Below are 22,505 nucleotides of genomic sequence, written 5' to 3' on the forward strand. Positions count from 1 at the left end.
AGGCACACTTTTTTCCATATCCAAAAAGTCTGCAGCCAGTAGTAATCCCTTATTGTCAATCTATCACACAGACAGCCCATGGTGAGGTCATCAGTAGGCGCCAGAGTGTGGAGAGGATGGTGGAGCTGCAACAGAACAAGTACCAGGACCTCCAGACAGCCCTGCCCTCTGAACTGAGCATGCAGCTGGCTGAGGTGACACTTGCCCTGGGCTCCGCTGAGGACCAGGTACCCTCCCACTCTGGAACTAGTGTTGGCTTCCATACTCTGTCTATGGGTGATCTTAGTTAGTTACTTAATAAGTTAGTTGGTTATACTACTGATTATATAAATCTGTTGTAATTAAAAATTATATTCTTAGATTAGACCTAGATACTCTGTGGGTCTGACAGTTTTAGTGGTTCTTCTTGTATTTGTTCTCTAGGGGGCACTCTGACACAAGCTTTTAGGAAATGTGTTGTGGCATAATAATGAAACAAATTAGAGTTCAATAGGAGATTATGGCACCCTTATAAATGTCCATGGATATTCTATCATTCTAATATCTGCCATGACTGTTCCAGGTCCAGTCGAGGGAGCGAGAGGTGCAGCAGACCAGAGATGTGAAGGAGGACTTTAGTTCCAGACTGCAGGACATTGAGGGGAAGCTGAAGACCATCTCTTTGAAGATCAGTGAGAAGGCTATAGACCTGGAGCAGGCCAAGGAGGAAACCAAGGTAATTAGCCCTCATTAAACTGGCATTACATTTTCAGACATTAAGGTTAATGATTGGTCTATAGGGGATATTAGTGAAGACTTGGAATGACAAGAGCTGCCCCCCTGCTTTCAAGTGACCCACTTCTGTGAGAAATACTCCAGATGGGATTCTTATACCTCCTGCCTCCCTCACCCCATCCTCTTCCCTCTCCCCCTCTTCCTCTACCTCTCTACCTCTCTCTCCCTCTAGTGTCTGTGTGAAGAGTGTGAGGGTTGTGGTCGCTCCCTGGCTGAGCTGGTTGTAGCAGTACAGGAGTTTGGGGACCAGAACCCTCTACTGTGTAAGCAGCTGGGAGACGCCCTGACCAGACTGGCTGAGGTCCAGCGCCTCACCACACAACAGGCCCAGGAACGGGCCAACCAACTACACAAGGTCAGATGTCAACCCGTATCTGTCATCAATCTTAACTCTTCCATTAGGCAATAAGCTGTGGTAGCATGACTTCCTAACATATAGGGCGGCAGGTAACCTTGCAGTTAAGAGAGTTGAGCCAGTAACCAAAAGGTTGCTGGTTGGAATCCCTGAGCCGACTAGGTGAAAAATCTGTTGATGTGCCCTTGAGCAAGGCACTTAACCCTGATTGCTCCTGTAAATCACTCTGGAAAAAAGCATCTGCTAAACGATAAAATAAAAAAATGTATATGGCAATGACAATGATATTCAGAGGAGTATGTCTCTCACTCTCCTCCTTCTCTCCTCTCTCCTCACCTCTCCTTTCTCATGTCCCACCCTGTGTGCTGAGCAGGCAGAGCAGCAGCTGGAGGAGTATAAGGGGATGAGGCAGTTCCTCCTGGGCTGGGCTGAGAAAGCAGAGACCCTGGTCACTGGCAACATAATCTGGAGCTCCGCCTCTCAGCTTCAGGAGCAAATCAGAGCCCACCAGGTGGGTGTCTCATTATTGAGTGACATAAAGGGCAGCCAGTCAGGTTCTTTAGTGTTGTCCATAGCCTGAGTGATGTCTGTTTAGAGCTCCATCTATCTCTACCGCTCTGTGTTCCCATGGTGATAGGCGGTGCTGCGAGAGTGTCATGGTCTCAATGGTGACCTGGAGGCCATGGGGGAAAGGGAAGGGCAGCTGGGGGAGGTGCTACAGACGGAGGGGTGGAGCCAGCAGGTGAAACAACTGAGCAGATGCACCGAGGAGTTGCAGCAGAGCGCAAAGACACGCCTCCAGAGCCTGCAGGATGCCGCCAAGGTAACTAACACAACCTGTCATTATTTAACCAAGGTAACACACCTGTTATTAAAACTGTCGTGACTTGAATTTAAAGGTAATCTAAAGACTGTTATTTATCTAATCAAATAACTATGTTTATTTGTTACCTAATTAAATTAATCAGGTAACAATTAACTCATTAGGATCTGGGGCACCAAGAGAGCGGTTATTTAAAGAGTTACCATCTCCCGAATTAAACTCTAAAAGGTATTTACCTATCACATCTATAAACAGTCAACTTATTAATCATAACCTCGTCTCATATCCTCATTCTGAACAGTCGTAACCTCCTTGCATCTGCAATAACCCGAGCCTTACTTATGATTCAGTACTACACAAATTGGTTTAATTATTTATTTACTAGCAAATTAAATGGTAACACAGGATAAACATACACACTTAATACGTTAAAACAGGTCCCTAGCGGACTGACAACAATAAGGCTGCTTGTTCCAAAAGACCTGGAAAGGGTGAGAGAGAGAGAGGGACAGAGACACTTATTAAGATTGGTACATTTAGAAACTACTCTCACTAACAGTAATCATATACATTGCACACGAACCACCACCCTCTTTGAGTAAGAAATCATGTATGTATTTACGTGAAATTCCTGTGGTCGCCGTGTATCTCTCTCGGAACTGTTCCGCCTTGGAAAGGGGGTTGGGCCTTTTCGTGGCACACTTGTAAGGCTCTGATTGTCCAAAAGGGTTCCAACAAGTAATCTACTGTTGTTCATCTCTGTAGTTGTCCAGTATCCGGTGACTTGTGGTGTAGTCCTGAACAGAACTACAGAGTCTATTTTCCTTCCATTTGCTCTTGAAGATGCTTCTTTGAAGATGGGCTAGTCAGCCGGATCAATGGTTCCCAGTGGGGTGATGAAAGTAGCGTAATACTATGGTTTGAGCAGAGTAGTAGGATGGTCATACTTAAATTCTCTTTTGAAGATACTTTACTTAGGACAGCTAATCAGCCGTACCAGTGATTGTTCGGGAGGTGGGTTTATCGTCTCTACCTCGTGTTGAGATTAAAAGTTCCACTTTAAATGTGTAGCTGCAGCTTCACGCTTTTCTGGTCAAGTATGTTAATTTCTTAACCCATCATTTTATACAGTTTGTTCAAAAGGGGCGCTTCCGTCAGGCTGACACGCTCTTTGACCTCACTCGGGGGCGTGACTTGTCACTTGTACAAAGTTATGTAAAACAAGTATCTCTTATAGTTTCTCAAATCACATCCCTCTCTTAACAAAAACACTTTCATCATTTTTCATATAACATGCACAATGCAGAGGGTGGAAACTTTGTACATGTAGTGGGTATACTTTCCAAGTTACAGTATTTCCTTTATAAGATTTTTAATGACATCACAAAATAACAAACAAAATGACATTAAATCAAATCAAAGTTTATTTGTCACGTGCGCCAAATACAACAGGTGTAAACCTTACAGTGAAATGATTACTTACAGGCACTAACCAATAGTGCAAAAAAGGTATTAGGTGAACAATAGGTAAGTAAATAAATGAAAACAACAGTAAAAAGATAGTGAAAAATAACAGTAGCGAGGCTATAAAAGTAGTGAGGCTACATACAGACACCGGATAGTCGGGCTGATTGAGGTAGTATGTACATGTAGATATGGTTAAAGTGACTATGCATATGATGAACAGAGAGTAGCAGTAGCGTAACAGAGGGGTTGGCGGGTGGTGGGTGGCGGGACACAATGCAGATAGCCCGGTTAGCCAATGTGCGGGAGCCAATTGAGGTAGTATGTACATGAATGTATAGTTAAAGTAACTATGCATATATGATAAACAGAGAGTTGCAGCAGCATAAAAGAGGGGTTGGGGGGTACACAATGCAAATAGTCCGGGTAGCCATTTGATTACCTGTTCAGGAGTCTTATGGCTTGGGGGTAAAAACTGTTGAGAAGCCTTTTTGTCCTAGACTTGGCACTCTGGTACCGCTTACCATGCGGTAGTAGAAAGAACAGTCTATGACTGGGGTGGCTGGGGTCTTTGACAATTTTTAGGGCCTTCCTCTGACACCGCCTGATGTAGAGGTCCTGGATGGCAGGCAGTGATGTACTGGGTCGTACGCACTACCCTCTGTAATGCCTTGCGGTCGGAGGCCGAGCAGTTGCCGTACCAGGCAGTGATGCAACCAGTCAGGATGCTCTCGATGTTGCAGCTGTAGAACCTTTTGAGGATCTCAGGACCCATGCCAAATCTTTTTAGTTTCCTGATGGGGGATAGGCTTTGTCGCGCCCTCTTCACGACTGTCTTGGTGTGTTTGGACCATTTTCGTTTGTTGGTGATGTGGACACCAAGGAACTTGAAGCTCTCAACCTGCTCCACTACAGCCCCGTTGATGAGAATGGGGGCGTGCTCGGTCCTCCTTTTCCTGTAGTCCACAATCGTCTCCTTAGTCTTGGTTACGTTGAGGGATAGGGTGTTATTCTGGCACCACCCAGCCAGGTCTCTGACCTCCTCCCTATAGGCTGTCTTGTTGTTGTCCCTCATTAAAATGCAAATAATTTTATAACATTTTTGACATGCGTTTTTCTGGATTTTTTTGTTGTTATTCTGTCTCTCACTGTTCAAATAAACCTACCATTAAAATGATAGACTGATCATGTCTTTGTCAGTGGGCAAATGTACAAAATCAGCAGGGGATCAAATACTTTTTTCCCTCACTGTAGGTGTTCCTTTTGTCCAGGTGGGAAAGCGCAGTGTGGAGTGCAATAGAGAGCGGTATGCAAATTGGAGTGGGTCTAGGGTTTCTGGGATAATGATGTTGATGTGAGCCATTACCAGCCTTTCAAAGCACTTCCTGGCTAAGGACGTGAGTGCTACAGGTCTGTTGTCATTTAGGCAGGTTGCCTTTGTGTTCTTGGGCATAGGGACTATGGTGGTCTGCTTGAAACATGTTGGTATTACAGACTCAATCAGGGACATGTTGAAAATGTCAGTGAAGACACCTGCCAGTTGGTCAGCACATGCCCAGAGCACACGTCCTGGTAATCCGTCTGGCCCCGCAGCCTTGTGAATGTTGACCTGTTTAAAGGTCTTACTCACGTCGGCTACGGAGAGCGTGATCACACAGTCGTCCGGAACAGTTGATGCTCTCATGCATGCCTCAGTGTCACTTACCTCGAAGCGAGCATAGAATGGAATTATCTCGTCTGGTAGGCTCGTGTCACTGGGCAGCTTGTGGCTGTGCTTCCCTTTGTAGTCTGTAATAGTTTGCAAGCCCTGCCACATAAGACGAGCATCGGAGCCGGTGTAGTACGATTCAATCTTAATGTTCTATAGATCGCCTCTGACCATTCCCCACGTTCTATGTTACAGATATTGTTCCAGTATTCGCTTTGAACGTGTTAGAGTTTTGGTGGGAAAAAGTATCTTGAAACAAAGGACATTCCTTTGGTGAATATTGGAGAGGGAGGGCCGAATCTTCTTTCCTTGATTTACGACAGGATGTGAGTTGTTAATCCCATCTAGTTCTTTCCTCTCCCCTCTGTGGGTGAGAGGGGTCTGAGTGAAGTTATTCATTACAAACCTGATCTGACCTATTTGTATTCTCGTGGACAGTCATGACAGAATCCACAAAAAACAATAAAGCCTGTACTTACACCACCCAGTCACCTTTTTATAACCTCACAACGTACCTGTCATTATTACCAACCAAATCTGTCCTAATAGCACCCGGCCCCCTTTTCACAACCTGGTAACATACCTCAGTGGTGTAGAGTTTTTGCCCATCAGTTAACCCACCTTTTGTGGAAAAATGAATTTAAAGTATAGGGAGCGTACTTTTTTCAAGGCGACCCGCGATCAGAATTTACCCACCAATCTTTTTTTTACCACTACATCACTGATTATCCTGTAATTATACACCATTATGTTGTGCAACATTCTGCCAGTCCTTACCCATGATTTTAATGCTGCGTCCCATCATGGTCAAGGAAAGTAATTCATTAACTTATACTGAACAAAAATATAAACGCAAAATGCAACAATTTCAACGATTTCAACGGGTGCCGGGCCCACCCAATTAGAATGAGTTTTTCCCCAGAAAGAGATTTATTAAAGACAAATACTCCTCAGTTTCATCAGCTGTCCGATTACACGTGGTATGCAGTTGTGAGGTCGGTTGGACATACTGCCAAATTCTCTAAAATGAAGTTGGAGGCAGCTTATGGTAGAGAAATTAACATTAAATTCTCTGGCAACAGTTCTGGTGGACATTCCTGCAGCCAGCATGCCAATTGCACGCTCCCTCAAAACTTGAGACATTTGTGGCATTGTGTTGTGTGACAAAATTGCACATTTTAGAGTGGCCTTTTATTGTCCCCAACACAAGGTGCACCTGTGTAATGATCATGCTGTTAAATCAGCTTCTTGATATGCCACATCTGTCAGGTGGATGGATTATCTTGGCAAAGGAGAAATGCTCACTAACAGGAAGGTAAACATATGTGTGCACAAAATTTGAGAGAAATAAGCTTTTTGTGCGTATGGAACATTTCTGGGATTTTTTATTTCAGCTCATGAAACATGGGACCAACACTTGACATGTTGCCTTTATATTTCTGTTCAGTATAGTATGTGGGTACTTACTGTATTAAGTTAATGGCAACATCACACAAACCCAGACTCTGGTGTTGTACCTTGATTCAGACCTGGGTACGTTCCTGGGTCCAACAAACCAGGAAGTCCCAGTTAAACCAGTTGCAAACAGGAATCCAGGAAATGACAGAAACAATGCCGTTAAGAATGCGGCTGTTACTAGAGCGTATATTGACACCACACTTCCATCTTGTGGCCATTACCAGTCCCTACATTAGTCTTACCACCAGCCGTAAGACTAGAAGGCTGGCACACGAGGCTAACTGCATCAGAACTGCATCAGCACTACAGACTCTACAGGCCTGGGTTGCTGTAATCTTTTAATCTGTCTTGACTGCCCTGCAGTAGCTCCCTAGACTGCAGTCTGTTTCTAATAATCACTAATAGCATTGTGAGATTTCGTCAGAATCCAATTTTTTTTTTTGGGGGGGGGTTCAGTAAATAGTGTGGAACTATGGAACTGTCTTACCTGTGTGTCTCCCATCAGGACATGGTTCGTCTGGAGGCTGAGGTGAAGACCCTGCATGACTCTCTGGACCAGGCCCAGCTCACACTCACCTCTCCTGACCTAGCACGACTCAGCCTCAGGGAGCAGCTCACACACAGACAGGTAAACACTTATGGAGATAGATCACTGCCATAATCTGTCACAATGGTGTGCTTCCACCCACCTGACTTGCCGACCCACTCAGACAGGTATTACAACCCACAACACAGGTAATCACCCACATACTAGAGACAGATACTGAGGAACACTGGAACAGCATTGTACTACAAAATATATACATTATTCCCTTGAAACATTCCTGTTCGTCCTGTCCACCCAGCGTCTGTTAGTGGAGATGGAGGCCTTCAAGCAGCAGGTGCAGGCGGTGCAGCTGTGTCAGAGCGCCCTCCGGCTGCCGGAGGAGGTAGTGGCCAACCTGTCCATCTGCAGAACAGCCCAGAGCCTGCAGCAGGAGGCCAGCCAGCTGCAGCACACCACCATCCAGCAGTGCAACATCCTACAGGTAGGGGGTCGACACCCACAGCACAATATCAAATGATACATTATTCTGATACAGAAGATATAGTCATTGTAAAGCTGAGAAAGCTGCATGGGACTGCTGGACAAAGTAAGCAACAGCAGTTATTCAGCTGTATGACATGCCGCAAGTGCTGTTATAGGGCAGGGCACAACAACTGTTTCTGTGTGACAGGCTGTCTCGCTAAAACAGACAAATGGCAAAAGGAGCAAGTGTGGAATGTACATTCTCTTTTCTGTGTGCTCATCTCAGGATTCTTCTTAAAGATGCAGTCTGGGATCTTACAAATTTGTAACATATCATACAAAATGGATGAGGTAATTCTTGGGGATCCGTTTTGGCTTGTGTGCACATTTTCCAAAAGTACTGGCTGAAATGATAAAAACCTTTGGAGCATCACTTTAACTTAGTGATTCAGGGCTGATTTGGTTGTTAAAGCTGATTTTGGTAAAGATTAGGTCTGGGAGGGATGAGCTGACCTTGAATGGGCTGTTGAAAGGTAAAAGGCAGAGTAACCAACTAAACCATCTTAACATATTCTCTGTGCAAGGGTGCTTGTTGTAATAAACCTCAAAGAAACAAACAATTAGGCCATTACTGTGTAACTATCATTTCACTCTAATTTTTTAGTAAATACCTAATTTTAGTTGGAGTTGACCCCAACCTGCTTCGGACTCTCTTTCCCAGGAGGCCGTGGTGCAGTATGAGCAGTATGAGCAGGAAGTGAGGAACCTCCAGAGGCTGATAGAGGAAGCTCACCGCATCATACAGGACCGACCCGTTTCAACCAGTAACATACATGAACTACAGGCCCAGATACACCACCATGAGGTGAGAGATATAGATATACTGTATATGTACATACACACACACACACACACACACACACACACACACACACACACACACACACACACACACACACACACACACACACTCGCACATACATGCACAAAACACACACAAGGAGTGAGTTCCAGGTCAAGCATCATAAGACTCCTCTTCTCCTGACTGCTTCTGACTGCTCCTGACTGCACCTGACTGCTCCTGACTGCTCCTGACTGCTCCTGACTGCACCTGACTGCTCCTGACTGCTCCTGACTGCTTCTGACTGCTCCTGACTGCACCTGACTGCTCCTGACTGCTCCTGACTGCTCCTGACTGCACCTGACTGCTCCTGACTGCTCCTGACTGCACCTGACTGCTCCTGACTGCTCCTGACTGCTTCTGACTGCTTCTGACTGCTTCTGACTGCTCCTGACTGCACCTGACTGCACCTGACTGCTCCTGACTGCTCCTGACTGAGGAAAGAAAACACTATCTTTGTTCATTGGGTTTATATCCATTATGACATAACACGAACACACTCTGTCTTCAGCTCTGCACTAAATACTTCAACTCAGGAGTCAAATATTTGTCTTATTATTAGACGTATTTGACTAAACAGGATGTTGTTTTTTTAATTGACTCCTCAGTTTCACTTTCATGATTCTCTCAGATGTCTTGATGCTCAGTTGGGTCATGGCTGCAATTTAGTCTATTTTATCTCTCTAAGGGTTGACAGGATGTCTGCACTAAAGTTGTATCTCTACTGAAGATCAATGATTGTGTCATACAGCATATTCTATTTTTTATTCACCCCAGTGGCCTTTCAATCATAGCCTGGTCCCAGATCTGTTTGGGCTGTTTTGCCAACTCCCAATGACCATTCAGAGTTACCAAGACAGCAAAAACAGATCTGGTACCAGGCACTTTCAATCATACCTATCAGGGGAAATAGTAGGCCTGTGCAGCTCATATTGGATTTAAATAAAGTGACCCACTTCAGCTTCAAAGTATGATAATAGAGAGATGATAGAGTGGAAGGAAGAGGATATTGTTCAGAGGCTGTTACTCATAGTGGAAGGAAGAGGATACTGTTCAGAGGCTGTTACTCATACAGTATCTCCTGTCTGCATAGTCATCTCCCCATTCACTGTAGCTTCAACCTGCAGTGTTGGCTGAGTCCTGTCAGTCCCTACAGGGATCAATAGAATAGAATAGAATAGAATTGAATAGAAAACCACTACTGGGTTTAAAACCTGCTTATAACACAGTTACATGATGTGACAGTGGCCATTTTACATCTCCAAAACAAATACATTCCCTTCTTATCTGATTTCACCTCCACTGACGTGACTGTGCACACAGAGAAGGATGAGATTCTGATTTGACGTACTGTAGCTACACCCAACTGCAGTATCAGACAGCCTTGTGCTTTACACTGCAGTTTGCAGACTTTGCTGAGTGTGTGTTTGATCCTTCCTGCAGAGCGAGAGAGACACACATGCATTGCGGGCGCACGTGCACACACACACACACACACACACACACACACACACACACACACACACACACACACACACACACATTTTGGGGAGAGAGATGAAGACACACTTACACACAGATTCTTGTGTGCTGGTATTTGACCACAGCTGCAGTCTTATTCACTGTGCTGTAGTTGTTTGGTTTGGTTGAGTGTTGGCTGAGTTCAACAGAAAGTTATACCTAGTCAGTTGTACAACTGAATGCATTCAACTGAAATGTGAATCAGAGAGGTGCGGGGGGCTGCCATAATCGACATCCACATCTTCGGCGCCCGGGGAACAGTGGGTTAACTGCCTTGCTCAGAGGCAGAACGACATATTTTTACCTTGTCAGCTCGAGGACTCGATCCAGCAACCTGGCCCAACGCTCTAACCACTAGGCTACCTGCTGCAGTTCTACTGCCTCACCTCAGTCTGATTATCAGTGCATCCACCATCTGGGAGAGAAAAAGCGAGGGAGTGGAGGGAGGGAGAGAGGGACGGAGAGGAGGAGCCTGAACTCACTGCCCATAGTGGGTCAGTAATCTGACACCCTCTCTTTTCCCGGCTCTCTTTTGTTGTCAGGAATTCTTCCTTAGGATTGGAGGAGGGAGGGGTAGCTGTGATCTCACTTCCTGTCTCTCAACCCTTTGTGTGTGTGTGAGAGAGTGGAGGAGAGATTTGCACTGCTTCAGTTAGCTCTCTCTCTCTCTCTTTCTCTCTCACTCTCTACCAAACCTTCTGTCTATCGAGCTTACCGCTGTGCCTCACCCGCCTCTGCACTGCTCTGATTGGCTTAGAGGACCCAGAGAGTGTGTGTATGTGTGTCACAGGGACAGAGCCAGTGCTATTCTCGCTCTCATACACACACACACAGCAAGATCGAGAGAGAGGAGACAGAGAAGAGAAATGCGCTCGCTCCACTTATTCTTCACCCACCGGTGCTTTTCTCTGCACCGCATTCAATGCTGAACAAACCTACCCCCCTTTCTAGGAGTCTATTTAGTCAGACCTATTGATTTTCTTATTGTGGACTGAACCACGAAGTGTTGACCCCGGGGGTGTTTTGACCGGTGGTTGGGGATGTTTTGACAGGAGCTAGCCCTGAAGATCCGAGGCTACCAGGAGCAGATAGCGTCTCTGAACTCCAAGTGTAAGATGCTGACGGTGAAGGCCAAGCATGCCACCATGCTGCTGACGGTCAGTGAGGTGGAGGGGCTGTCTGACGGCATGGACGAGCTCAGCGACGAGGAGCTGCCCACCAAACAACCGCTGGCACACCCCTCCGTCGTCATGGTGAGGGACTGGGGTTTGAAAATGACCCCCTGTGTCTGTATCCCCTTATGTGTTCTCGCTCCCCTCTGTCTCTGCAGGTAGTTTCTGTTTACTCTGGGTCTGTCTGTTTGTCTCTCAGTATATGTAGATCTGTCCCCTCTGTCTCTTTCTGTGTGTTGTATTGGTATGTTCAGGCCTAATCTAGGGGCAGTCTTTCTGTTTTAGCATCTGTCTGTCTCTCTGCATGTCTGTCTCTCTGCAGTGTTTATACTGTATATCTGCTACTGCACCTTGCTGTCTCTGCTGACATGGTATTTACCTCAGTACAGTCTTTCTATTCGCATCTGTCCCCTTATTCCACTCTCTCTCTTTTTTCCCTGTCTCGTTCTTGCTAGTTGAAGTCCTAAATCAGTTTCCCCCTGCTGGGGTCTGTTGCTGTTTGTGCTGCCGTCTCAACGGGCCAGGAAACAGGATATTGTTTGAATGTGTGTGTGTGTGTGTGTGTGTGTGTGTGTGTGTGTGTGTGTGTGTCATTTGAATATACACAGTCAATCATGCATTGTCACACGATGAGGACACTAACATCACTGTTAAGTTTATGGTTCCCACACAGTGTAGTATCCAGCAGCGGGACATTGCCTGGTGTTGCATCATGGGGCCCGGGAAAGGCCTGAAAATGACTTTTGACAAGGTCCAACTCTGTCAGCCAAGTTCCACTATAACCTCCAAAAACAGCCCAATTGGGCTCGGCTCGCATTTCAGGTCTGCTCTCTACTGAGGCAGGCAGAGAGGCAGACAGGCAGACAGGGAGGGAGGGAGACAACTGTGCCGCTATACTCTACTGAGAGCCAGCTGTAGCTCACTCCCCCAGTCTAACTGTCTGTTGTTAACTCTATACTGGCTGCACTGGCCTCTCTCATGTAGAATATAGAGCCAGGGTTTAGATGTTTCAAAGATAAACTGTAATTTGTTGTAAGTTGTTATGGTGCAGAATGTGCTGTTGCTGTACTTTCTGTGTGTGTACTGCTTAAAAGACAGGAAGACAATGAGGTATAGGCCTGCAACAATGTATATTTAGCTGTCCCTGGTGTGAGTGTATGCGCAAGAGTTTTATTTCCTAGCATTGGCCATTCCATTCCCCTGACATATCCTGTAAAAAGCCTTGTGGGTCATTCATTGCAATTGCTTTCCAGCTTCACTAAGGGTTTCTTTGTCTAGCTGCAGAAAGCTACAGTACAGTACAGCAGTACGACCACTATATTCCTGTGCCTTTAGTGCTTCTGTCAGGCTTGGGGTTGTGTTCTATCAATACTTGTGCTTCTGTAAGGCTTGGGGTTGTGTTCTATCAATACTTGTAATGTGATCTCATTGAGACACTATTTGATTACCTCCTGTCTAATTAATCAGTAGTGTGCTTACTCTGCTAAGCTCCACCCTTTCACTCTATTCGTTATGCTTATGTTGTCTCTTTCCTCTTTCCTCTTTCTCTCCCTTTCTCTTATTCCTGTGCTCTCTCTCCATTCTCATCCTCCTCTTTCTTGTCTCTCTTTCTCTGTCTTTTCTCTCTTTCTTTCTGGCCCCTCTCTCTATATTTCTCGCTGTCTATTTCTCCATATGGTGTGTGTGTGTGTGTGTGTGTGTGTGGTCAGATGACAGCAGGCCGCTGTCACACACTCCTCTCCCCCGTAACAGAGGAGTCAGGGGAGGAGGGCACCAACAGCGAGGTCTCCTCTCCCGCCTGCCGCTCCCCCTCGCCAGGGGCTAACGCTGACACTCCCCTTAACCAGGTACTGCACCGGCGCACCCCCCAACTGCCTCCCACCCATTCACCTGCCCCTGCTACTACTATCCCGACGACCCCTAACTACCTTCATCCTACCCCTCACTGTGCCTCCTATTAAGTACATGTGCTGTGTACCTATAACGCTTATCTGTCCCAACAGCGCTCTCTGAGACTGCAGGCATGGCCATCTTACCACTATCTCCTGGGTAGACCGATTCCCTTGTTTCTCTATAAGCAGGGTTGTTGGTGAATTGCAATTGGTCATTCATTGTCTCAAAGCTTCACAACAGTTGTATAGCTTTAGAAGTGGAAATACTAAATGTCAATCAGAGTTTAGTCTTCGATGATGTACTAGTACTATTTACTAGGAAGTTGTACATGTAGAAGTTAATGCCATCTATACGTAGAAGCTGCACTCAGATAACACCCAGTGCAGATATCCTCTAAATATTTGGGTGTAGAATCTTAAGCTTACTATGGTTATAATGGCTTCCAGCATCTGGTTGGCATATGGCTAACTACATTAGGAGACAACGCAATTACAGGGTTTGTGCTCAGGCTAGAATGAAAGGCGGCCGGTGCGTAGGAAAAATAAAATATCTATGGAGTTCAATATCTACAGTACCAGTCAAAGGTTTGGACACACCTACTCCTTCCAGGGTTTTTCTTTATTTTTACTATTTTCTACATTGTAGAATAATAGTGAAGACATCAAAACTATGAAATAACACATACGGAATCATGTATTAACCAAAAAAGTGTTAAACAAATCAAAATACATTTTATATTTGAGATTCTTCAAAGTAGCCACCCTTTGTATTGATGACAGCTTTGCACACTCTTGGCATTCTCTCAACCAGCTTCATGAGGTAGTCACCTGGAATGCATTTCAATTAACAGGTATGCCTTGTTAAAAGTTAATTTGTGGAATTTCTTTCCTTAACTTCTTATGGATCCCTTCACGCGCCAATCCCTTTAGCGGGATCGATTTGACAACACCCAGTGAAATTGCAGCGCACCAAATTCAAAAACAAAAATACTCATAATAAGAATTGAAAAAGCATACAAGTGTTATACATCGGTTTAAAGATGAACTTCTTGTTAATCCAGCCACAGTGTCAGATTTCAAAAAGGCTTGATGGCGAAAGCAGACCATGCGATTATCTGAGGACAGCGCCCAGCATACCAACACATGAAAATCAGATTTCAACCAGGCAGGTGCTACACAAGTCAGAAATAACGATATAATTCATGCCTTACCTTTGAAGATCTTCTTCTGTTGGCACTCCAAAATGTCCCATAAATATCACAAAAGGTCCTTTTGTTAAATAATTTGCTTCTTTATATCCCCAAAATGTCAATTTATTTGGCGCGTTTGATTCAGAAAACACCGGTTCCAACTCGCCCAACATGCCTACAAAGTATCTAATACTTTACCTGTAAACTTTGTCCAAACATTTCAAACAACATTCCTAATCCAAATGTATGTATCCTAAAACGTAAATAAAATTTAAGACGGGAAATACTGTGCTCAATACCGGAAACAAAGTGAAGCACGTTCCAGGTCGTGCGCACCAAAACATTAGAGTGCACCTGGAGTGACACATGAAAATAACAGGGCTACTTATTCAATTCTCAAAGGAAAAACATCAACCAATTTCTAAAGACTGTTGACATCTGATTTGGCAGGGGTTTCGCCTGCCAAATCAGTTATGTTATACTCACAGACACTATTCAAACAGTTTTAGAAACTTCAGAGTGTTTTCTATCCAAATCTACTAATAATATGCATATCCTAGCTTCTGGGCCTGAGGAGCAGGCAGTTTACTTTGGGCACGCTTTTCATCCGGATGTGAAAATACTCCCCCCTAGCCCAAAGAGGTTTTAATGTGTTTGAGCCAATCAGTTGTGTTGTTACTAGGTAGGGGTGGTGTACAGAATATAGCCCTATTTGGTAAAATACCAAGTCCATATTATGGCAAGAACAGCTCAAATAAGCAAAGAGAAACAACAGTCCATCATTACTTTAAGACATGAAGGTCAGTCAATGTGGAAAATTTCAAGAACTTTGAAAGTTTCTTCAAGTGCAGTCGCAAAACCATCAAGCACTATGATGAAACTGGCTCTCATGAGGACCACCACAGGAAGGAAGACCCAGAGTTCATTAGAGTTAACTGCACCTCAGATTGCTGACCAAATAAATGCTTCACAGAGTTCAAGTAACAGACATCTCAACATCAACTGTTCAGAGGAGAATGCGTGAATCAGGCGTTCATGGTCGAATTGCTGCAAAGAAACCTCTACTAAAGGACACCAATAATACGAAGAGACTTGCTGGGCCAAGAAACACGAACAATGGACATTAGACCGGTGGAAATATGTCCTTTGGTCTGATGAGTCCAAATGTGAGATTTTTGGTTCCAACCGCCATGTCTTGGTGAGACGCAGAGTAGGTAAACGGATGATCTCCGCATGTGTGGTTCCCACTGTGAAGCATGGAGGAGGAGGTGTGGGGGTGTGGGGGTGCTTTGCTGGTGACACTGTCTGTGATTTATTTAGAATTCAAGGCACACTTAACCAGCATGGCTATCACAGCATTCTGCAGCGATACGCCATCCCATCTTGTTTGAGCTTAGTGGGACTATCATTTGTTTTTCAACAGGACAATGACCCAACACACCTCCAGACTGTGTAAGGGCTATTTGACCAAGAAGGAGAGTGATGGAGTGCTGCATCAGATGACCTGACCTCCACAATCACCCAACCTCAACCCAAATGAGATGGTTTGGGATGAGTAGCAGAGTGAAGGAAAAGCAGCCAACAAGTGCTCAGCATATGTGGGAACTCCTTCAAGACTGTTGTAAAAGCATTCCTCATGAAACTGGTTGAGAGAAGGCCAAGAGTGTGCAAAGCTGTCATCAAGGCAAAGAGTGGCTACTTTGAAGAATCTAAAATATAAAATATATTTGATTTGTTTAACACTTTTTTGGTTACTACATGATTCCATATATATATATATATATGTTTCATAGTTTTGATGTCTTCACTATTATTCTACAACGTAGAAAATAGTAAAAATAAAGAAAAACCCTTGAATGAGTAGGTGTGTCCAAACTTTTGACTGGTACTGTATATCGCACTAAAGACCATGAAAGGAAATAACCGAAGGAGGCCGATATGCAAAAATGGACAGCTTAAATGTATTTAATCCATGCTCGAAAGAATACAAAGGGTGAAAGGGCAAGGTGCTATACAAAAATGTAACAACAACCCACACTCTCACACTCTGATCTGTTGTGTATTATAGGCCCGGGCCCCTCTGAGTCGGGCCCCTCTACAGGAGCTGTATGACCCCTCTCTAGAGTCCAATGCCAACCTGGATGACCTGCAGCGCTCCTGGGAAACACTAAAAAATGTGGTACGTCAGCTCAACAGCTATCCACTAACATAAACAAACCGTTACTGTATAAACACTGACCTGTCTCTGCTCTGAGTTATTTTTAGACCTATTTACCTATCCAGTTGTTAAAATGAATGAATGAAATAACGACAATATGTCTCTCTCCCTCTCCTTCTCTCTCCTCCTCTCTCGCTCTCTTCCTCTTTTTTCGCCCCTCTCTCTCCCTCTCTCTCCTCCTCTCTCTCTTCCTCTCTCCCTCTCTCTCTGCCTCTCTCTCTCCTCCTCTCTCTCTCCCCTCCCCCCTCTCTCTCTCTTCCTCTCTCTCTCTCTCCTTCTTTCCCTCTCTCTCCTCCCCTACCTCTCTCTCTCCCGCTCTCTCTCTCTCCTTCCTTCTCTCTCCCTCTCCTCCTCTCCCTATGTAGATCAGTGAGAAGCAGAAGACTCTGTATGAGGCTTTGGAGCGCCAGCAGCACTACCAGGAGTCCCTCCAGTCAATCTCCACCAAGATGGAGTCTATAGAGGGAGCTCTCAATGAGGGCCTAGAGTCCCGCAAGAGCCCTGAGAGCCAGATGGCTGCACACCAGGTGAGAGAGATAGGGAGAGCGATAGACAGAAAGAGGGAGAGGGATGGGGACTTTAGGAAAGGAGAGAAAGTGGGGGGAGGGTGTTGAGGCGGAAAGTCAGAAAATACAGAGATATAGAAAGGAAAAGAGGGGGAGAGGGGGATGTAAAAGCAGAAAGGGAGAGAAATGTTTAGATTTTATTTGCACTAGCCAATGCAGGGATTGGACAGACACTACATTGCTGTTCCTTGTTGCTATGCCAACAGTACAGCAACTGCACAGTGCTTGTAGGGTTTTTACCAAATGCCAACTCACTGAACCTGAAAATGTCAATATGTCATACTCTCTCCGTAATCTCTGAACTGTATTCCAACTACATGTTTAAATAACCTCCCTCCTTCCCCCTCCTCCCCCGTCTCCCCCAGGCCCTGATGGATGAGATCCTGATGCTACAGGATGAGATTGGGGACCTGCAGACGTGTTTCAGTGAAGAGCTGTGTGACGGCCTGGACAGTGACAGTGACCCAGGGGACCAGCTGGCCCTCCATTCCACCCTGACCGTCCTGGGAGAGAGGATGGCCACCATCCGCATGAAGGCCTCTGGGAAACGGCAGCTATTGGAGGTGGGTGGGAGTGGAACACTCATCAACAATGAATAAAGAAAGAATGGATGGATACTTAACACCATACGAAACAATTCAATTGTTTTAATGCAAAGGAGTGTGGTTGCTGTAAAATAGTTGGTTGTCATAGTGACATGGGAGTTAACCAATAAATGGCAATAAAAGTAAAGATGACCCATTTCCATGGAAACAAAGTGTTATGGTTGTCGTGGTGCTCCCTACAGGAGCGTCTGAGTGAGCAGCTGGAGGAGCAGAGGCAGGAGCAGGCGCTGCAGCGTTACCATAGTGAGGCAGAGGAGCTCGACCATTGGTTGCTCAGCACCAAGGCCACGCTAAGCTCCGCCCTTCAGCCACACCCAGAGGACATGGACATGGAGGAGCAGCTGATTGACTGCCAGGTGAGGGGCATGGCGGTGATGATGTCATAAAATAGGGACGGGAAATATGGCGGTCAGGGTTTTGGAGTTGTGTTATTGGGGGTTTCATTGCACAGTACATACAAGGTCTGGATCCAAACGGCTCAGCCCCCTGTTTTGATGCTTAAAAATAGTACTGAATTCAATTTCTGAGTCTCATTTTGCAGAGAATTGCATTCCCACTCATATTTCTTCTCCTAGGTAGTGGTTGTATTGTTACTGGGTGAAATGATGTAGGTCTGAAACTCTGACAAATAATCTGCTTTAGAAAAGAAATGGATAAAGTCTGATAGAGTCCACAAGCCAAGACGCAGACATAAAGTGGTCACACTATTGCTATTGTCCCACTGAATGACCATTCTAAATTAGATTAGTTCGTTTTTTGTCCCTCTCCCTGTGTGGGATATTAAGATTATGGTCTGTCTCCCTGCTCTGACTTCCTCCAGCTTTGGGACGTCCCGCTGGGTCCCTAAACATTCCCCCAGTCCTCCGGGCCCTGCTTTGTCCCCCTCTCAAACTGTTACCATGGTGATGTCACCCCCACTCACACTGTTACCATGGTGATGCCACCCCCAGCTTTGATCAGGTTGGTGTGGTGGTGGAAGTGGAAGTTGAGCTGATCCAGAGACAGTTTTGTGTTTTGGGGTCCTAGTGGATCATTCTAGGAGTGTGGTAAACAAAGTTGATCCTAGATTAGTGGTATGGACCAACCTCTCCCTGAAGGACGGGTCTGTTAGAGTGCCCACTATAGGGAACAAACACATTTTGAACTGCAGGTTTAGTTAGTTAGTTACTGGTATTGCCTCAAAACTTAAAAGAGTGGTTAAAATGAACTCTATGGGAGCAGGCTCCTAATAATAACTGTACCTCAGAGGCCCAGTCCCAGGTAGTCCATAAATGAAGTGTGTGCTGAGAGCAGCTGGGAGGACTATAAGCTGATTAGGGTTTACATATGGCTCCTGTGGAGCTCAGGTCTAAGGGCTAGGCCTGTGCAGGGTCAACCCTCTGTGGGCCTACAGCTCCCTGCTGGAGTTAATGGGAGCAGGGCTGGGGGACTGGGGGGGTCGGGGTTGTAGCGTGAGGGATGGAAATGTGTGTGGTATTACTTGAAAGGAGGCAGGAGTGGAGAGGAAGGGAGAGAAAGAGAAATGGATCTCTCAGAGAATGAGAGATAAGGAAAGAATAGGAGGAAAAGGAATGGAGAGAGATAGGCTAAGAGTGGGAGTTGGAGGCGGGGAAAGAGAGACAGAGAGAGAGAGATATTCACATCTCCTTCTGAATGACACTGTCACAGCTCTCCTCTGAATAGAGAGGAGGTGGTGCACTGGGGAGACTATTGTGGAGGGAACCATGTCAGTAGGGAATTACCACTCCTACCACTGTGTCTCTGGGCCGCTCAGTGAAATGAAAAACATGCAAATCCCCCCTTTTTTCTCTTTTATCCTTTTTCACCCATGGTCTGAACATGGAAGGGGAGGGCCTCTCATTGGAGAAGTGTTGTCGTGGAGATTTGAAGGAAGAGGTTGAAGAGGAACGTGGATGGAGAGGGAGAGAAAGAGGGAGAGAAGTAGAGAGTATATATTATGAAAAAGAGAAAGGGAAGGAGGACAGAGAACGTGGTGTGCATACAGTATGTGTACTGTATGAGGCAGGCCCAAGAAGCAGCAGCTGTAGCTCTTCTGATGGGTTCATGAAAACAGTGGCCAAGGCCTTTATGTGGAGACGAGGCCTCTGACCTTCCAGAACACGGACTGTCATTCACTGCCCTCGGCCAATAGAAACTCTTTGAGGAAGGGAACAGAGAGCTATCATTGGACGTTGATGTTCCTGCGATAGAGAAAGGGGTTGTGTCCATGTTGTTGTGGTATAGTTAGTTACAGTACACTCAGAAAAAAGGGTTCCAAAACGGTTCTTCGACTGTCCTCATAGGTGAACCCTTTTTGGTTCAAGGTAGAACCATTTTGGGTTGCATGTAGAACCCTCTGTAGAAAGGGTTCTACACAGAACCCAAAAGGACTCCACCTGGAACCAAAAAGGGTTCTTCAAAGGGTTCTCTATGGGGACAGCCAAAGTACCCTTTTAGGTTCTAGATAGCACCTTTTTTTGTTGGCCTGGGATTGGGTTATCATTGACTGCCATAGTTGAGCTGGCTCCCTAATGCGAGCAGTATTCTAGCTGCCCTTTCTGACCATACCATATTGACCAGTGGTGATCGATGCCACTTAAGATGAGAGGGGACAATTCTTTCTTTTAATGAGCATGGCCTTATTTCTATTAAAGCATATTTGATGACTGTCATTCATATTCCATTAACCCAGCTCAATGTAACATCGATAGGTTTAGGCTACTACATGTTACTCAAATGTTCACTATACCCATCATGAGGCTGCTACAACCTAGCCTATGAATGAACGTTTACAACATACACTACCGTTCAAATGTTTGGGGTCACTTAGAAATGTCCTTGTTTTGAAAAGAAAATAACATTTTGGGTCCATTAAAATAACATCTAATTGATCAGAAATACACTGTAGACTGTTAATGTTGTAAATGACTATTGTAGCTGCAAACGGCAGATTTTTTTATGGAATATCTACATAGGCGTACAGAGGCCCATCATCAGCAACTATCGCTCCTGTGTTCCAATGGCACGTTGTGTTAGCTAATCCAAGTTTATCATTTTAAAATGCCAATTGATCATTAGAAAACCCTTTTGTAATTATGTTAGCACAGCTGAAAACTGTTGTCCTGATTAAAGAAGCAATAAAACTGGCTTTCTTTAGACTAGTTGAGTATCTGCAGCATCAGCATTTGTGGGTTCGATTACAGGCTCAAAATGGACAGAAACAAAGGACTTTCTTCTGAAACTCGTCAGTCTATTCCTGTTGTGAGAAATTAAGGCTATTCCATGCAAGAAATTGCAAAGAAACTGAAGATCTTGTACAACGCTGTGTACTACTCCCTTCACAGAACAGAGCAAACTGGTTCTAACCAGAATAGAAAGAGGAGTGGGAGGCCCCGGTGCACAACTGAGCAAGAGGACAAGTACATTAGAGTGTCTAGATTGAGAAACAGACGCCTCACAAGTCCTCAACTGGCAGCTTCATTAAATAGTACCCGCAAAACACCAGTCTCAACGTCAACATTGAAGAGGCGACTCCGGGATGCTGGCCTTCTAGGCAGAGTTCCTCTGTCCAGTGTCTGTGTTCTTTTGCCCATCTTAATCTTTTCTTTTTATTGGCCAGTCTGAGATATAGCTTTTTCTTTGCAACTCTACCTAGAAGGCCAGTATGCCGAAGTCGCCTATTCACTGTTGACGTTGAGACTGGTGTTTTGCGGGTACAATTTGTTGAAAACCGTTCAACTATTTTCTCTCTCTTTGAGTTACCTTCTCACTACATTTTATGCACTGCTAGCTAGCTGTAGTTTATGCTTTCGGTACTAGATTAATTATCTGATCATTTGATTGGGTGGAAAACATGTCAGTCCATGCTGCAAGAGCTCTCTTGGAGGACGTCCTTTGGAAGTTGTTATAATCACTGTGTAAGTCTATGGAAGTGGGTGAGAAACATGAGCCTCATAGGTTTTGTATTGAAGTCAATTTACCCAGAGGAGGACGGAAGCTAGCTGTCTTCTGGCTACACCATGGTGCTACCCTACAGAGTGCTGTTGAGGCTACTGTAGACCTTCATTGCAAAACTGTTTTTAATCAGTTATTTGGTGACGTGAATATATTTAATATAGTTTTATCTACAAATTAGAACTTTTTTAATGTTTCACTCTGAGTCTCTACTGATATTGACATATTTTAGCCCTAAGAGTGTGGTCTTGTTAGCTGTATCAGTTGTGGGTTCGCTATCATGTCTCAGCTTTCTTCCCTGCAACAGTGACTCTGCGGTCAAGTTGTGAATCAGGTTGTGGTCACTCTGGTGGTCACTCTGGTGGTCACTCTGTTTGCGCTGGCCTTACTGTGTGCTGCTGTCCCTGCAGAACATGCTGTTTGAGATTGAGCAGAAGGTGGCCTCCCTGTCAGAGCTATCGGTCCACAGTGAGAGCCTGCTGCTAGAGGGGCGGGCAGGGACGCGCGGGGAGGCCGAGCAGCTCACCTTTAAACTCCACTCCCTAAAAGACAGCCTGGTGGAGCTGCAGAGGATGTTGCAGGACAAACAGGTCGACATCCAGGTGAGACACGATGCATCGTAGTGGTATGAGTGTTGGGCTGTTTTCTCAGTCTCTCTGTCTCGCTCTCTCACTTCTCTCTCTGTCCTCTTCTTTCCTCTCCTCACCTTTCCTATCTCTGTGTCTCTTTCTTTATATATCTCCTCTTTGTCCCTTTCATTCACACCAATTGGCATTCTTTTTTTATTTCTCTATTTCTCACAGTGGACTCTATTTTCACTGCGGGTATATGGGCACAGTAGCTGGCGATGGCGCGAAAGGGCTGGGTTTTGATGAATCAATGAGTTGGAGGCTTA

At 45.2% G+C, this 22,505-nt stretch overlaps 1 protein-coding gene across 1 annotated transcript in view; it reads left to right on the forward strand.

The window, feature by feature from the left end:
- Window positions 1-22,505, forward strand: part of syne1a (spectrin repeat containing, nuclear envelope 1a) — a 138,702-nt gene that overhangs the window by 62,677 nt on the left and 53,520 nt on the right. Inside the window, exons 55-69 of the mRNA XM_045720948.1 lie at window positions 72-227; window positions 563-715; window positions 947-1,129; window positions 1,503-1,640; window positions 1,767-1,952; window positions 7,088-7,210; window positions 7,428-7,610; window positions 8,313-8,456; window positions 11,066-11,266; window positions 12,895-13,032; window positions 16,336-16,446; window positions 16,851-17,012; window positions 17,417-17,614; window positions 17,839-18,012; window positions 22,021-22,212. Of these exons, the coding sequence (XP_045576904.1) occupies window positions 72-227; window positions 563-715; window positions 947-1,129; window positions 1,503-1,640; window positions 1,767-1,952; window positions 7,088-7,210; window positions 7,428-7,610; window positions 8,313-8,456; window positions 11,066-11,266; window positions 12,895-13,032; window positions 16,336-16,446; window positions 16,851-17,012; window positions 17,417-17,614; window positions 17,839-18,012; window positions 22,021-22,212 (2,442 nt within the window). The remainder of the gene's footprint in view (window positions 1-71; window positions 228-562; window positions 716-946; window positions 1,130-1,502; window positions 1,641-1,766; window positions 1,953-7,087; window positions 7,211-7,427; window positions 7,611-8,312; window positions 8,457-11,065; window positions 11,267-12,894; window positions 13,033-16,335; window positions 16,447-16,850; window positions 17,013-17,416; window positions 17,615-17,838; window positions 18,013-22,020; window positions 22,213-22,505) is intronic.

The sequence above is a fragment of the Salmo salar genome, chromosome ssa06 (genome assembly GCF_905237065.1).
Source record: "Salmo salar chromosome ssa06, Ssal_v3.1, whole genome shotgun sequence".
Lineage (NCBI taxonomy): Eukaryota > Metazoa > Chordata > Actinopteri > Salmoniformes > Salmonidae > Salmo > Salmo salar.